The following is a 16,422-nucleotide window of genomic DNA, read 5'->3' on the forward strand; positions in this document are numbered from 1 at the left end:
CCACAATGCTTTGAAACTGGAACTCAACCACAAGAGGACATTTGGAAGAATTCAAATATATGGAGACTAAAGAGCAACCTTCTAAAGAATGAATGGGTCACCACAGAATTAGGAAAGAATTACAAAATTCGTATCTACAAATGAAGATGAAAACACAACTGTTAAAAAACCTGTGAGATGCAGCAAAGGCAGTCCTAAGAGGGCAGTGGGTAGTACTACAAACCCTTCTCAAAAACAAGAAAGTCTCAAATACACAACCTAACCTTGCATCTAAAGATGCTGCAGAAAGAACCCTAAATGAAGCCTAAACCAGCAGGAGAAGAGAAATGGTATATATTAGAGCAGAAATCAATGAAATAGAGACAAACAAACAAACAAACAGCAAAATAGATCAATGTACTAGGAGCTGGTTCTTTGAAAGTATTAGTAAGATTGGTAAACCCCTAGGCAGGCTTCTCTAAAAGAATAGGGAAAGACTCACATAAATACAATTATGAATGAAAGAGGAGAGATCACCACCAACACCAAAGCAATAGAAACAAGTTTAAGAATATATTATGAGCAACTATGTGCCAACACATTAGGCAACCTGGAAGAAATGGATGCACTCCTAGAGATGTATAAAATACCAAAACTGTAACAGGAAGAAAGAGAGAACCTGAACAGACCTATCGCCAGCAAGGAAATTGAAGCAGTCATCAAAAATCTCCCAACAAACAAGAGTCCAGGGATGGATGGCTTCCCAGGAGAATTCTACCAAATGTTGGAAGAAGAATTAATATTTATTCTTCTGAAGCTGTTTCAAAGAACAGAAATGGAAGGAAAATTTCCAAAACCTTTCATGAGGCCAGCTTCACCTTGATCCCCAAATCAGACAATGACCCCACCAAAAACGAGAAATACAGACCAATATTCATGATGAAAACGGATGCCAAAATTCTCCCCAAAATATTACTCAATAGGATTCCACAATACATTAAAAGATTTATTCACCACAGCTAAGTGGGATTTATTCCTGGGCTGCAAGGGTGGTTCATCAGCTGTGAAGCAATCAATAGGATACACTACATTAATAGAAGAAAGGACAAGAACCATATGATGCTCTCCATAGATGCGGAAAAAGCATTTGACAAAGTACAGCATCCTTTTTTGATTAAACCTTTTCACAGTGCAGGGGGAGAGGGAACATACCTCAATTTCATAAAAGCCGTATATGAAAAGGACATAGTGAACATCATTCTCCACTGAAAGAAACAGAAATCTTTCCTCCTGTGGCCCTGAGCACTGTGGTATGTCCACTGTCATCACTGCTGTTTGACCAGTACTAGAAGTCCTAACCTCAGCAATCAAACAACACAAAGAAATAAAAGGCATTTGAATTGGCAAAGAAGTCATATTCTCCAGCTTTGTAGATGACATGATACTTTATATGGAAAAGCCAAAAGACTCCACCTCACATTGCTAGAACTCATACAAGAATTCAGCAAATTTGCAGGATATATAATCAACGCAAGAAATGCATTGCATTTCTGTACATTAACAATGAGACAGGAGAAAAAGAAATGAAAGAGTCTTTCCCATTTACAGTTGTACCCCAAACCATAAGATACCTAGGAATAAATGAACCAAAGAGGCAAACTTTTCTGTACTCAAGAAAACTACAGAACACTCATGAGAAGAATTGAGGAAGCCACAAAGAAATGGAAAAGCATTCCATGCTCATGGATCGGAAGAACAAACATTGTTGAAATGTCCATGCTACCCAAAGCAATCTACACATTTAATGCAATCTCGATCAAAATACCATCAACTTATTTCACAGACTTGGAACAAATAATCCTAAAATTTGTGTGGAACCAAAAAAGGTCCAGAATAGCCAAAGGAGTGTTGAAAAAGTAAGCCAAATCTGGTGGCATCTCAATTCCAGACTTCAAGCTCTATGACAAAGTTGTAATCACCAAGAGAGTATGGCGCAGGCACAAAAACAGACATGCACATCAATGGAACAGAATAGAGAACCCAGAAATGGACTCCCAACTCTATGATCAACTAAATCCTCAACAAAGCAAGAAGGACCACACAATGGATAAAAGACAGTCTCTTCAACAACAGTGCTGAAAATTGGACAGCCACATGCAGAAGAATGACACTGGACCATTTCTTCACACCATACACAAAAATAGATCAGATGGATGAAAGACCTAAATGTCAGAACGGAATCTGTCAGAATCCTAGAGAAGAACACAGGCAGCACCTCTGCAAACTGGCCGCAGCAACTTCTTGCTAGACGCGTCTTGAATGAGAAGGAAACAAAGGCAAAAATGAACTATTGCGACTTCATCAAGATAAACTGCTTTTGAACAGCAGAGGAAAGAGTCTGCAGAAGCAAAAGACAACTGACAGAAAGTAGAAGATATATGCAAATGATATATGATATAAGGCTAGTATCAAACATCTATAAAGAAGTTATCAAGCTCAACACACAAAGCATAAAAAATCTAATCAAGAAAAGGGCAGAACATGTGAACAGCCATTTCTCCAAAGAAGACATACAAATTGGCAACAGACACATCAACCTCTCCCTATGACCCAGAAATTGCACTACTAGGTATTTATTTACTCCAAGGAAACAAAGATATTGACCTGAAAGGGCTTCTACACCCCAGTGTTTATAGCAGCAATGTCCACAGTAGTCAAATGATGGAAAGAGCCCAGATGTCCATGAGAGGGTGAATGGATAAAGAAGAGGTGGATATATAGATATAGATATAGATATAGATATACACATATATATGAATATGACTCTGGCATAAAAATTAATACTTGTCATTTGCAATTACGAGGATGGAACTAGAGGGTATTACTCAGTGAAATAAGTCCATCAGAGAACAATTGTCATGTGATCTCACTCTTATGTGGAAGTTAAGAAACAAAACAGAAAATCACAGAGGAAGAGAGAAAAAAAGAAAAGAAGTTAAATCAAAGAAGGAGACATAGCATAAGAGACCTTTAATTAAAGGAACAAACTGTAGGTTTCCAGAGGGGAGGGTAGTGGGGGGATGGGGTCACTGGGTGATGGACCTTAAAGAGAGCACGTGAGTGATGAGCACTGGGTGTTCTATAAGACGGATCACTGACCTCTACCTCTGAAACCAATAGTATATAAGGTGTTTTTAAATCAAATTTAAATTTAAAAAATTAATGTGAGGACAAATTATAAGAAAATAGTACATATGAATACACATTAATACATTTACAAAATGTCGGCGAAACAATGCCCTTCTGGAAAATGATCAAGCTTCTCATAAAAGAGGTAGGAAACATGGATATACTTGGAAGAAATCAGGGAGGTGGCCAAAGATCTGTCGTCATTAAGGGCGTGAGGGGCACACAGTTGTGGGGTGAGCACTGCCAACTGGCCAAGGAAAATAACATTCCTGTGTTACAGACAGTGTTCCAGTGTAGAAAAAGGCAGAAGGTCTCTCAGGTCATGAGTGTATATTTCAGCTTTAACACGCACATCAGACAAGGAGGGAGAAGGCTTGGAGCGTGAGATCCCCCGACCCCAGTGGTTATGGGTTTATCAGGGTGTTCATGTAATGAGAACTCTAAACCCCAAAAGGACAGGGTTAGGAGGGCTTCGGGGTGGGAGCACCCACAGGTGTTGGGGAGGGCTCACCTAGAGGGATGGCAGCTCCACACCCCTCCCCACATGCCTTGTCCCCGGCCCCTCTGCCCCCGGCTGCTCGTGACTTATACCCTGTATAACCGACCCGTAAGCTAGGAAGGACTCGGGGTCCCATTGCCGGGTGAGCTGCCCCAGGAAATCAGCAGCCTGACAGGCCGCTCATGGGAACCTGCGAGGCACAGCCGGGTGCTCAGAGGCACAGACCAGAGCTGCCTGGGTCCGAGTGGAGGCACAGGTGCGGTGGCCTGCACCCTCCCCTGTGGGGTCTGACCTGACCTGCAGGTAGAGAGTGTCAGGACTGCCTCAGATCCTAGGACGCCCAGCTGGGGACCCAAAAATCACCAAGGGGCTCAGTGTGGGGGAACAACCCCATCTAGGGTCAGCTGAGGTGTGGTGGGGGTTCTGTGGGCGACGGGGAAATTCGACAGTGCTTGTTCACCCAGTAGGCACCTTACCTGCCCTGATGCTCTTCCTCCTCTGCAGTCCTATCGCTAAATCACACTTCCTTGATATTTACCCATTTTATCTGAATTTTCAATAGGTTGTAAAAAATATAGCAAAATCATTTGTGTTTCTGCTCTTTTGTATTTGTGGTTATTACCTCAGATTTAATTTCATTTTTCGGGCACTTACGATTTCGGGGCTGAGGGATGAAAGATTGCAGAGACCAGAACCTACACTTGCCCAGGTGCCACCGAGGCAGGGTTTCATCCTCGAGGCAAAACCCCCTGACGCAGGAGACAGTAGGGTCCCCCACAGCGATGTTGGGTGCTGAGCAGGCACCTGCATGATCAAAGAAGAGGCAGGGGGCCTGGGGACAGGAAAAGGTGGGACTGAGGGAATTCCCAGAGACCAACAAGGTAGTGAAGGCGCAGGCAGGAGCTCCCCCAGCAGGCAGGTGACAGGTGCACCTACGGGTCTGTCTGTGTCTGTCTGTCTCTCTCATATGAAGTAATTTATGAGGCGAGGACACACAGACTACAGAAGAGACTCTTTGCTCTGAACAGGGATGAGTTCCAGCTCTCAGGAAAACTGAGAACAGCCACTAGAGGGAAGGTGGGGCCACAGTCCTTGTGGGATCCAGGCTCCTGGTGTTCATGCTCCACGAGCACGTCTGGACACACGAAACATACAGGAGGAGGACGCAGTCCAATCCCATGAAAGGCTGGGGGAGAGCTTGCATTCTGGAGGCTTCTGCCAGCAATCCTGGGTCCTGCCTGGCGGACAGGAGCACACATATGTCCAGGGCTGCTTCCTCATAAACCTCAAGGACCTACACTTTAATACAATGATGTAATGTAATAAAGTTCGATTGTTTTAAAAAGCATCTTTTCTATTTTTAAAAATATTTATTTATTTATTTCAGGGAGTGGGAGAGAGAGCACAATAGGGGGAGGGGGGAGGGAAGGGACAAGCAGACTCTCCCTGTGTGGGGAGCCCAGTGCGGGGCTCAATTCCAGATTCCTGAGATGATGACAGGAGACGATGTCAGTTGCTTAACCTAATGAACCACTGGGCGCCTAATCCTTTAATTGCTTAATTAATTATGATAGCCTCCAGACCAAACATGGACTTGAACCCCAACCCTGAGATCAAGGGTGAGGTGCTCTACAAACTGAGCCAACTGAAAGTCCTAGAATTTATCCTTTGAAATAAACCACAGTACCTCAATTCAGTCAACTTTGATTTTTAATAAAAGTGAGTCATCGTGGGGACGCTTGGGTGGCTCAGTCGGTTAAGCATCTGCTTACAGCTCAGGTCGTGATCCCAGGGTCCTGGGATGCAGCCCCCTGTGTTGGGCTCTCCCCTCAGGGGAAGTCGGCTTCTCCCTCTTCCTCACCCCACATGCTTGTTCTCTCTCTCCCTCAAATAAATAAAATCTTTACAAAATGAGTCCATGATGAAGCCAGCACTGCCATATTCTGCTTGACACCAAGTCGTGTTCCGGAAAGAGTCTCGTGGTCAGTGTTGAAGGACAGAAAGGCCATCGAGCCCAGGGCCAGCGGGCCCAGGCACGCCTGTGCCGCCCCCAGCTCGGGGCTCCGGGCCGCCCTCCGCCCTCAGGCTGCCGCAGGCTCTGAGGGAGAAACAGCCCTGGGACTAGGGCCGCCCTGAGCGCGAGCAGCATTGGTGAGCAGCACCGGGGGGCGGCAGCTGAGAAGGGGGAGCAAGCAGAGGACAGATGCATCCTCACACACGCTCCATCCGTTCGCTTTCGCAAACCAAGTCAGGAAGCAGGAACTTTACAGGCTCAGAGAGTCTCTGCGGGAGGAGAGTCGACCAGGACCCAGCGTCGGTCCGTCCCACTGATGCCCTCGAACGTGGAGGTTCAGAAGGGAGCCACGTGGCAGAGGGAGTGGAGGTGCCCGAGGCTCCTGGGTCCCCCCACTGCACCTGGATGGGGGCGCAGTGGAAGGACTGATCCACTGAGAGATTTATGGAGCCTCAGGTCTCATCCCCTGGGTTTGTCTGCATCGTGGAGCATTGAGGTTCCCTTCCTGCAGCCTCTAAGGGGGACGGTCAGGGCCGCAGCTCTCGGGGACCACGGCTCTGGCCTTCCCGGGGACTCGGCTCCTCTCGTGTCCTCAAGCCTCCGTCCCCTGCCTCTGGGTGTGGGGCAAGTGAAGAGCCAGGCTGTGGCTGGGCCCCGGCTCCAGGGCACACGTGTGTCCCTGTCTGTCATCCGTTTTCCTCTTTCGCCTCTGGCTGTTTTACTATTGTAAACGGCATTAAAAAAAACCAAAAAGTTACTCTGCTCTGAGGAAGAGTGCACGGGTGGCTCGTCCCCAGGGAAGGTCTCTAGAGTGCAGGGGAAAGTCCTACTGAGACCCCAGGACATCCTTCCCGGAGGCAGGAGAAGGAGGGAGGCAGGTGTCAATCAACACAGCCTGTTAAAAGCTAACTGGTAGGACCCAGAAACTTCCATTTCTTCCTGAACAGTAGGAGGCTCTGCCATTTGCGGCAGGACAGGACAGAAGGGAGCTTTGCCAGGACTCGGGACAGACAGCCGAGGGCTGGGGAGCCGCGCCCTGGAGCCCCGATCCCCGGGCTGGGTCCCGGCCCAGCGCTCCCAGCTGCGCGGCCTCCAGAGTCAGCCCCCAAGGCCTCCTTCTACTGACCCGACCCTGTGCACAAGACCCCCACGTCACGGCGTGTGCACGAGGCCCGGGAGGTCCCAGCCTGCACGAGGTCAGAGCAGTGCGGGCCACAGAGCAGCACGCAGCCGGCGCTGACCGCCACGGAGGCATCGCGTCCCTGAATAGCTCTCGGCCCAGCCTGACCGCGGGCTGCTCTTCAGACTGTCCCGGTGGGAGGCTGTGAGTCACAGTGGTGCGTCCAGGGGGCGAGGGTCCGAAGGTAGTTTGCTGTCCTATAGATGAGGAGGAGAACAGAGTCCATCCAGGGGTGTCCGGGCTGAGGCTGAGCCGACCTGGAACATGTTGGTACCAATTCATGGACTCAGTTTCCCGCTTGCTCTACCACTGTGTGTGTCTCATGGTGAACGTGTGCAGAACCACTTAGCATAGACACTAGCTGATGCTTGGACCAGCCAGTCCCTCGTCAGAGGAGTCAGAGGAGGAAGAGGTGAGACCAAGGCTGCAGGCATCATGGTCCCAAGACAGGTGTCCTCAGGGGGCCGGATTCTCCTGCTTCTTCCAATTAAATCCTCATCAGGGCCCTGCCTGGCCTGCGGACCTCACTGTAGACAGTAGTGAGGGGCGTCTCCCCTTCTAGACGAGCTGCACCCCTACCCTGGAATGCAGACAGAGGGTCCTGTAACAGCAGAGGGACAGAGAGGCTCAGAGGGACCCCCCCCAGACCCAGTGCTGCTGACATGACCTCCCCTAATCACGCAGCACTGCATGGGCCCTGAGGTGTATTTCATAGCTAATACTGTGTTGTCCTGAAAGGGTTCCAGGGGCATCGAGGTGAGACCCTGTGGATGACGGGGATTGACAAGCACACACCCGGCAAGGAGGGATGTGGAAGGACTCAGGCTGCGTCCTCTCCCAGCCTCACCTGGTTCCTGCTGTCTCCAGACCCCTGGTGGCTAGCTCTCCAGAGTGGATGCCAATATCAGTTCCCTATGATGCTCCTGCGACCCTGCACCGGGTCATACACAGAAGCAGCTGAAGTCTGAGCCCTGGACCTGTACCTTCCCCTCTATGACCCCAAGGCCATGGCCGCCCCCACCAGCCTCCTGCAGGGACATCCCCTGAGCAGTAAAGGCAGGAGGAAGGGAGCCCAGGGTCCAGGGGAGGGAGGTGTGTGGGCCCGGGGAGGAGAAGTGCAACCTGCCTCTCCCAGGCTCCAGGCTCTTCTTCACTCGTGTCCTCCAGAGGAACAGTCCAGCTCCCAGGATCAGCAGCAGGACCACAACAACCCGCAGGATGGTGGGTAGTTGGGGGGCATAACTCTGTCCCTGTGGATCTGCTTCCCTCCACAGAGAGATGGAGAAGGTTAAGGACCAAGAGAAGGACAGACGCCCATTGCCCAGCACGTACGTGGACACATCTGAAGGCACCTGCTCAGAGGCTGAGGAGGGAGCAGCATGGCAGGTGCTATCACTCAACACTTCCCGAGCTCCTGCTTGAGGCCCGGGTGCTGAGAGGAACAGGACACGGTGCCCACCTCTGAGGACACCTCAGTGGGAGGAGGGTGAGAAGGTGCCAGAAGGAGCCAGCCAGAGCATCCCAGGGCACAGGAGCTCCCAGCCTATACACACGTGGTCAGGGAGGGCCTCCTGGAGGAGGTGATGGGAAACCTCGACCTGAGGGAGGAGTGCAGAGAGCAGACAGGCAGGGTGGGTGCCGCCTTCCAGGAAGAAGGACAATGAATAGGGACCCCCCAGCCCTGGAGCTCCAGCACCCACTGGGGCAGGTGGGAGGGGGACCAAGCAGTGTGGGGGCCCCTGGTGGCTCCTGAGAGGAGGCAGGTGTTAGGGCAGGACGGCAGCAGCTCCTGTGGGGCCGGAGCCCCTGAGGCCCAAAACCCCGGGTCAAGCACTCTTCATGCTGGACCTGCCCCCAGCGGTGGCCCCTGGGGATTGCTCGGGGGTCAGGGCCCAGAGCCAGCTGGAGCCAAGGGGTCCTTGGACGGGAGTAGGTGGAGTGAGAATCCTGACCTGGAAGGGCTGAGGTCTGAGTGAGGAGCCTGAACAGAGGCTGGGGGCTGAGGACAACAGGACATATCTGGGACCCAGGCCAACAGGTGGGGTGACCTGTGTCCAAGAGCCCAGAAACAGGCAGAGTAGCCCCCAGCCCTCAATCCTGAGGGAGTCGCTAGTTCATACCCCGTCTGGTGGCACAGACCCCTGACACCCCCCAACTCCCCTCCTGAAAACTACCCTGGACACAGGGAATGTGGATGAGGGTGGGCAGAGGTCCGTGCTGGGTGGTGCTGCCTGGACCAGCAGGGGTGTGGGTGGGGGCAGAGTAGCCCGAGAGGGACTCCCAAGGACAGAGCAGGTGGAAGTACCTGCCAGATTCTATATGGGGTGACCAGGTGGCAGGTGGTGCCATAAACAAGGGGACAGACCCAAAAACCCACACCCAGGGCTGCCTGAGCATCAGGAGCCCTTCCCCTCTGCAGGACGAACTCACCGTGGCCACAGATGTCCCCAAGGTCCAAGGTGGCAGTTGTCTGGTCCACCTGGTTCCTGAGCACACAGGTGAGGCTGGCGCTGGGCTGGCTCAGGGGCAGGCTCAGAGCCAGGGTCCAGGGGTTGGGGGCTGGTCCTGTGGCCTCTCGTTGTTCCAGCTCCCTGGGGAGACCCCTGCTCTCCCAGGACATGGTCAGGTCCTCCCTGGTTCCCGGGGCATCACACTGCACAGTGACATTGCACCAGCCTGGGGTGATGGACAGATTCGTGGTCCTGATCTGGGGAAGGGGCAGGGGCTCTGCGGCAGGAAGGACAAGAGGACAGAGGGTCATGTGAGTGGAAAATATCACACCTCAGTCTTTGTCCTGTGGAATCTCCCTGAAGCTCTGGCCTCCTCCCCCTCAGGATGGTGAAAGCATTTTATAGATGACACAGAAGTGACCAAATATACAGCAGGTGCATAAGGATGGAGCCAGTGAGTTCAGCTCTATGGGACTTCTGTAGATTGAGAAAGACTAAAACTATCACGTGAAAAAATAAATGCTGGAGCCCACTGACCCACAACTAATTAGTTAAAGAAAGTGAGGTGTCCCCTAGAAGAAAGAGAAGTCTAGGGCCTGATTTATCAGGATAAATGATGCCCAAGCCCTGAAATTGGCCCCATGTTCCCACCATGAAAGACTGTTATGGGGGGCACCTTGGTGCCCCCTAGGAAAGACCACCCTCTGTGTGGTTGGAATATGCACTGAATTTTGGTTCCACCCGTGAAGCCAAGGGACAGGCTAACAGGCTGACACAGATCCTTAGAATCTGTGGGACCTGAGGCTCCCACTCTCTCTGGAGCAGACAGCTCCCTGGGCAGAGGGGGGTGCAGGGAGAGAGCAGGATGCTCCCTGAGATCCTGAGAAAGGACTGCCATGTGCACTCCTATATCTGTGGAGGTTTAGAGCTGGACCAGTGGAGTCTGTGAGTGAGCTGCTCGGGCTGAGGCTAAAAGGGGATCGGGGGGAAAGGGTGGAGAACCACACGTGGGAGTCTGGATCCTACTTCGTGACGAGTGACCCCAGCTATGCTGACGTGCTGACCCTCAGAACCTGAAGGTGTCTTAGATTCCAAGTCAATGCTGGTCTGAGGCTGCTAACCAGCTGAGCCTAAACCAGAGATGGTCTGGATGTCTTGATGGGCCCCATGTGATCACAGGGTCCTCCCAAGTAGAAGGAGGCAGGAGAGGAGGTCCGAGGGACCCAGTGCCAGAGGCACTCATCCCAGCAGTGCTGGCTGTGCAGGTGGAGGAAAGGGCCATGACCCAGGGAATGCAGGTGCCACCAGAAGGGGGTCAGGAAAAGAAATAGATTCTTCTGGAGCCTCCAGAGAGGAGCACAGCCCTGCCCACACCCAGACCTCAAGGCACAGGCTCTGGGGTCTGACTCCTGCCAGACAGCACAGTAGGACCCTCAGGTGGGGTGTGGTGAGCCCCTGAGGTGTCCTCACCTGTCCCAGCGGCACAGACAGCTAAGGGACAGCCTGAGAACCCTGAGTCCTGTGGGGACAGTAGTGTTAAGGCAAAATCCCCACTTCCCCCCACAGGGGTTCCCCTCCCGAAGCACCAAAGTGATTCCATCCCTGGGGTGACTCTCAGCTCTGCCTGCATTTGTGGCGAACACCCTGCATCTGATTCCAGGGGAGAAGAGAGAGTCTGAAGGCTGGGGTCTGGGGGGAGCCCTGTGAGCCGGGCGCGGGGACCCTCCAGGGACAGAGGAAGGAGGTGAGCTCTGGGGCTGGGGGAGGGGCCTACACACCATACACAGTCAGGTGGAAATCCTGGTCGTATTGTCTTCCTCTGGAGTAGAAGCCCCGAGCCCGGTACAGCCCAGTGTCCTCCGGGGTCAGGTTGTTCATCCTCAGGGTCGTAATGTTGAGCACACGGACCCTCTTCTGGAACTTTTCCTGGAAGTTGACCCATTCTGGATCGCGTGCCCCAGGGGAGACCTGCAGCAGGATTGTGTAGTTTGCCCCGGAGAGGATCCCCCAGGTCATGTTCTCCAGCTCGACTCCTGCAGGCAAGTCTGGGTTTCTGAGCACTTGAAACAACACAGAAGCTCCTTGCATCCCCTTCAGGGAAATGGGGTTTCCAGAATCCTCAACTCCAGAACCATGGGCTTCAGAACCCTGGGTGCCAGTGCTGCAGACGCCTAGGGCAGAGGGCACAGGAAGTGAGGGTGGTTTCCAGGAGGAATGAAGGAGAAAAGCCCAGAACCCATCTTGCCATTAAATCCCTCCCATGTGCTCCGTGACTCCTGGAAGGCAGGAGAGTGCATGAGTCTGAAGCGATGCCGGAATCACGCCTGTCCCAGGGCAGCGTCCCCTTGACCAGGTCACATGAACTTGCTCACCTGCAGGGTCCTGACGCCTCACAGGGAGAGAGTGAAATGCTTGGGACTCGGACCAACAGGTCTGACACATTTTCAGTCCCTACCGAGAGCATTTCTGCAGGAGGCAGCTGCTCACGGGGCTGCAGAGACCCCTCCTGCCCACAGGCCCTGGAGCCCTCCCCTGGGGTGGGAGCCATAGCCAGTGAGCCCCCTCTGGGGAGCTGGGAGCTGCTAAGGGGGTGGACAGCCCTTAGGCATATTGGATCACACAGAGGTGGACTCCATCTCGCTGTCACCCTGTGTCCTGCTCGCTGGGATGAAGGCCTCTGCCATGTTAGGGGCTGCCCTGGAGAGAGGCCCAGATGGGGAGGGGTGAGGGCCGCCTCTGGTAACAGGAGGCAGGAGTGAGGCCTCTCTCCAGAGACCATAGGAAGTGCACCCAGTCAGCTCATGCTCATGGGAGCCTGGAAACACCCCTCCCGGTGACCCTGACCCCTGAAGCTCCAGCCTGGACCTGAACTTCTATCCCTGAACCTGATGACCAGCCGAGCCCCCCTAGATTATGACCTGCACCAGATGGAAGCTGCATCTGCCCTGTATCAAGGGGTCAAGGGAGGGCTGGTCCCACCCTAGCAGGTGACAGCCACCAGAAGGGGGGACAGGAAAAGAAATGGAGCAGAGACTCTGACGAAGCTGGTCCCAGTCCCACCCCCCACCACCGGGCATGCCCACAGTCAGGCTGAGCTGGGCTGCCTTGCTGTCACACACACTCCAGGAGCTCAGGGTCTAAGGACCAGGGGTTTCACCCCACAGACGGAGGAATCTGTCCCCCTGGGGGAGGCTCTACCCCTGGGAGCTGCACCCTTGGGGCTCCAGCAGGAAAGGCAGACAGTGGAGTCACCCTGGGGTGTCTGCATCTGTCCAGGAGTAGCGGGGTCTCTGCTCCTGCTTGTTGGCCAGCACTCGTCCCCTGACCCAGCTAACTGCCAGGGACCAGAGAATGTGGGGTTGCCGGTGATCTTTGGGTGAGCTCTGCTGTGCCTGTCACCAGCACAGGGTGTCCCCAGCCGGACCCCAGGAGGCCTAGAATGTCCTTCCTCGGTCACACTCCTGCAGAGCCCTGAGCAGTGGGCTCCTGAGGGGCAGCAGGTCAGTCTCCAGGTTGGCACCTGCCCCAGGGCAGTTCCCAGGGACTCCTGAGCACAGAATGTCCCTCTCTGAGCCCCCAGTGTTGGTCAGAGGGGTCAGTCCAGGGGTGCATGGAGAAAGAAGCTGGTGTTTACTAGGGAATCTGGGCAAGGCCTGACCTGCTCTGGCCAGGATCTTCATTGGGGGCCTATCGTGGCTCCCCTGTGACTCCGTCTTGAGCATGCCCTGTACCTCTGGGTCCCCATACTGGGGAGCAGTCAGACTCCTTCAGCAGGTGTCAGCACAGCCCACTGAGGAGCAGAGGCAGGGACAGCAGAGGGCCAGGGGATCGTCAGGGGGCCTGGGAGACATCACCCCTCCCTCCCTGGAGGACTGAGGATGTGACCCCAGAAAGTCCTGGGTCTTGGTTCTGAAGGGCCCCAAACAGCATCCCCGGGTATCAGCCCCTGTCAGGACCAGGACTAGGACAGGACAGGAGGACGACACAGAGCAGAGGCCTCGGAGAAGCTCCAGGACAGTCCCAACCAGGAGGAGACACCCAGTCCCGGGACATCAGAGCTGGAGGGGCTTCCAGGGGGCCTTTCCCCGAGGAGGGGCTCCGTCGGGGTGAACCTGTGCAGGTCACACAGGGCAGAGCAGACCTGGAGCTGGATTCCCCACCCCCAGCCCTGTTCTTCCCCACAGGGAGCTGCCTTTCACCCGTCTCCTCCCCTGCACCCTCCCCTGCCCTGTCCAGGGGCTTTTCTCTCCCACCTCTGCTGTCTGGTCAGCAGGATCTGAGCAATTCTGGGGTCTCCCGGGAGAGAGGAGGTCAGCCCTCAGGCTCAGGGGAGGGGCTGCCCAGAACCTGGACGGGGAGCCTCAGCCTGAGGACGCTGGAAGCCCACTCAGGACGGGAGGAGGCTCCAGAGCTCTCAGACCTGCAACAGGTGCTGATCCCAGAGAGGACAGAGGCCGGGGGCGGGTGGCTGTGCGCTCGAGGGGCAGAGTTCATTTCAGTAAGCTGGAAATTAATTTTCAGCCTCAAAATAAAAATGTGTCCATTTTCTTCCCTTCTTCCTTGCTTCCATCCTCCTTCCTTCTTTCTTCCTTTCTCTCTCTTTCCCTCTTTCTCTTTCTCTTTCTTTCTTCTTTCTCTTTATCAAATTTACAACCCAGAGGATTAAAACAGAATTCAATGTCATTTTTCATATGTCTCCAGTTAAATGAACAGAAAAGAGAGAAAGCCCAGAGTTACTGACAGAAAGTTATTTACGTAAAGGATCTCAATGTTCTGAAAAGCTAAGTTTGTAATGCGTAAACATGGGGTTTACAGATGTTTACAGATGCCCCGTGATTCCAGAATTTCCCAAGAACCTGAGCAGCTCACAGCGGGGCTCGTACACTCAAACAAACATTACAGGCAATAAAATCATCCAAACTGTCTGAGAATTCACAATTCTCCAGATCTTAGTTTTTTGTTGTTTGTTCTTATTTCCTTTGTTGCATAGAAGCAGGTGGTCTGATGACGTAAGAACTGGAAAATCCCACTCTGGTTAGCACTAGTGTTCCGTCAGACCAGTTCAGGGCCCCCTCTGCTTCCCTCCTGACCCCCCAGGGCACCCCCACCTGGAGCCCCTGTCCTCAGTCTCCTGTTCCAGGCACAGTCTCACATGCAGCAGGGGCACAGACCCCTTGAATTCTGGAGGCCGCCTTTCCTTCCTTTTCCAAGAGAATGTCACCATAGTCAGGCCTCATGTCGCCCCAGGAGCCAGAGGACACCTGCTTTCTTCTCCAGCTCAGCCCTGGGCTCTGGGTCGGCCCCGTCCGGGCACAGCAGCTGCAGGGGCTGCCCGGTCCCCTGAGCATCGCAGGCCAGGGGGTGCCTGTCCCCACCCTGGGTCCCCGCATCCCCCGCGGGCTCTCCTGGCCTCACCCCTGCTGGGGGTTCCGTCCTGCAGCCAGGCAGCCAGGGTCAGGGCTCCCAGCCTGGCCTCCGCCAGAAGCTCCTGTGTTCATTCCGCTGCCCCCGGGGCTGGAAACCAGACGCACCGCGTGTGCTCCATATCACAGGGCTGCTTCCTCTGCTCCTCCCCAGAGACACCAGACAGCCCCGCAGCTCCTGCCTCCCTGCCCTCCCGGGGGTCCTCCCTCCCCGGGAGCCCAGGCCACTCACTGAGGAGGAGGCTGGTGAGTCCCAGGAGCCAGGAGGCCCCGCCCAGGTGGGGGTCCCCTGTGCAGGGGCCCATGGCAGGCTGCCTCCCTGCTGGATCCATCTGGTTCTACAGTGAGGCTGGGGAAGCACCTAGAACACAGAGGAAGAGAGGATGAAAACTTCTTCACTCAAAGAAACTTAAGCTCTTCCGCACCCCTAGGGCGGGGCTAACTGTTAGCCCTGAGACCTCACTGTCCAGTAGATTAGCCCATTCAGGTCTCTCCTGTTACCTCAGCTCCTGCAGTGGGCTCAGGAGATCATTGCAGAGCAAATGTAGGAACAGCCCCCTCTAGGAGCCCCAGTGCAGGGGAGGCCCCAACTCTGTGCTCACAAGCAGCCTGGTGGTCTCACCTCCCCAGCCTGCACCCCTAGGGCCCCTGACCTGTGTCTCCGTGTTCCCCTTCAGGCTCTGGACCTGCTGTCCCTCCTGCTGGCACCCAAGGGCTCTGTCTGCACCTAGGGCCCGCCCTGCCCCCATACACAGGGCATAGCTCCCCAGGAGCAGCACCCCAGCCAGCACCTCCCTCTCTTCCCGACATGGGCCCCCGCTCTGACCCAGGCAGGGGTGCAGAGGGATGGGCTCCTCTGGCCACAGTTCAGCAGCCTCAGGCCCCAGCCGCCTACTGAGTATCGGGCCCAGCCTATTCTTCGAAGAAGTGTTCTCCACAACCTGTGAGGACCTTGCCCTCACGTGGACCCCAGGGGAGCAGCTCCATCACTAACCCACCCATGGAGGCTCCCCTTGGCTGCTCAGACCCTCACATCCTAAGACAGGATCCCCAGGCCTGGCTGGGAGCCATGCACATTTGGTGTCAGCTTATTGGCTCTTCAATCCAGTGTATGGGTGTGAGCCCTGAGCCCTGAGGGTTTGTGTGCAAACACAACAGATCCTGAACCAGGGTCTGGACTCCTAACGAGGAATCTGAAAAATCCAGCCTCATAGCCCCTGTCCTGTCCCACAGTGTGGCCTCCTGCAAGTCCCCACATCCATTCTCGGTTCTCCTCATCCTCTCCGTGCCCCTCGACCAGAGAGCCCTCAGCACTGTCCTGCCTGCTCCCACCCACTGATGGGAGATCCCTTCCCAGGACATGCCTGAGCCTTGTGGGAAGGAACTCCTGGGGTGGAGTCCAGATCTGGGCATCTCAGCCCCTGGTCACTTCAGGGGGATGGGAGCAAGTGGCTCTGCCCACTTCCCCGTCCCCACAACCCTGGGCAAGCCCTCCTGGATAAGGACTATTTGCTTGTGGAAACCACAGCTAGGGCTTGGGTGGGAGGCCCAGGAGGGAGCTCCGAGGACCCGCTGGCTTTGGACCCCAAGGGCCAGCCAGCGACCTTCCATGCTGGCCCAGCACAGGGACTCTGATGACTCCAGATACTAATCCTGTCTCTTCCTATGTCCTGTACAGTATGAGGGCT

The 16,422-nt window shown here is 54.3% G+C and overlaps 1 protein-coding gene across 2 annotated transcripts; it reads right to left on the bottom strand.

The window, feature by feature from the left end:
• Positions 1–7,853: 7,853 nt before the first annotated feature.
• LOC140635424 (SLAM family member 8-like) lies at positions 7,854–15,106 on the bottom strand. 2 transcript variants are annotated; one of them, XM_072830088.1, is made up of 4 exons: positions 14,967–15,106; positions 11,090–11,482; positions 9,292–9,588; positions 7,854–8,127 (listed from the first exon to the last, which is right to left on the bottom strand). In XM_072830088.1, exons 1-4 carry the CDS (start codon positions 15,064–15,066, stop codon positions 8,051–8,053), a joined length of 867 nt encoding a protein of 288 aa, XP_072686189.1. In that variant the 5' UTR covers positions 15,067–15,106; the 3' UTR covers positions 7,854–8,050. The 2 variants fall into 2 exon arrangements, with proteins under 2 accessions (XP_072686189.1, XP_072686190.1); XM_072830089.1 differs by lacking the exon at positions 14,967–15,106 and adding an exon at positions 14,727–14,949 and having other exon boundaries at positions 7,856–8,127.
• Between the last annotated feature and the right edge of the window lie 1,316 nt (positions 15,107–16,422).

The sequence above is a fragment of the Canis lupus genome, chromosome 6 (assembly GCF_048164855.1).
Source record: "Canis lupus baileyi chromosome 6, mCanLup2.hap1, whole genome shotgun sequence".
Lineage (NCBI taxonomy): Eukaryota > Metazoa > Chordata > Mammalia > Carnivora > Canidae > Canis > Canis lupus.

Bases quoted from the DNA above. Each gene is read 5' to 3' on its own strand.
- LOC140635424 (XM_072830088.1), bottom strand. From the start codon at position 15,066: ATGGATCCAGCAGGGAGGCAGCCTGCCATGGGCCCCTGCACAGGGGAC. The intron at 11,483-14,966 runs GTGAGTGGCCTG...CCTCTGCCCTAG, and splicing joins ACTCACCAGCCTCCTCCTCA to GCGTCTGCAGCACTGGCACC. The intron at 8,128-9,291 runs GTGAGTTCGTCC...CTCTCTGTGGAG, and splicing joins TGGGGACATCTGTGGCCACG to GGAAGCAGATCCACAGGGAC.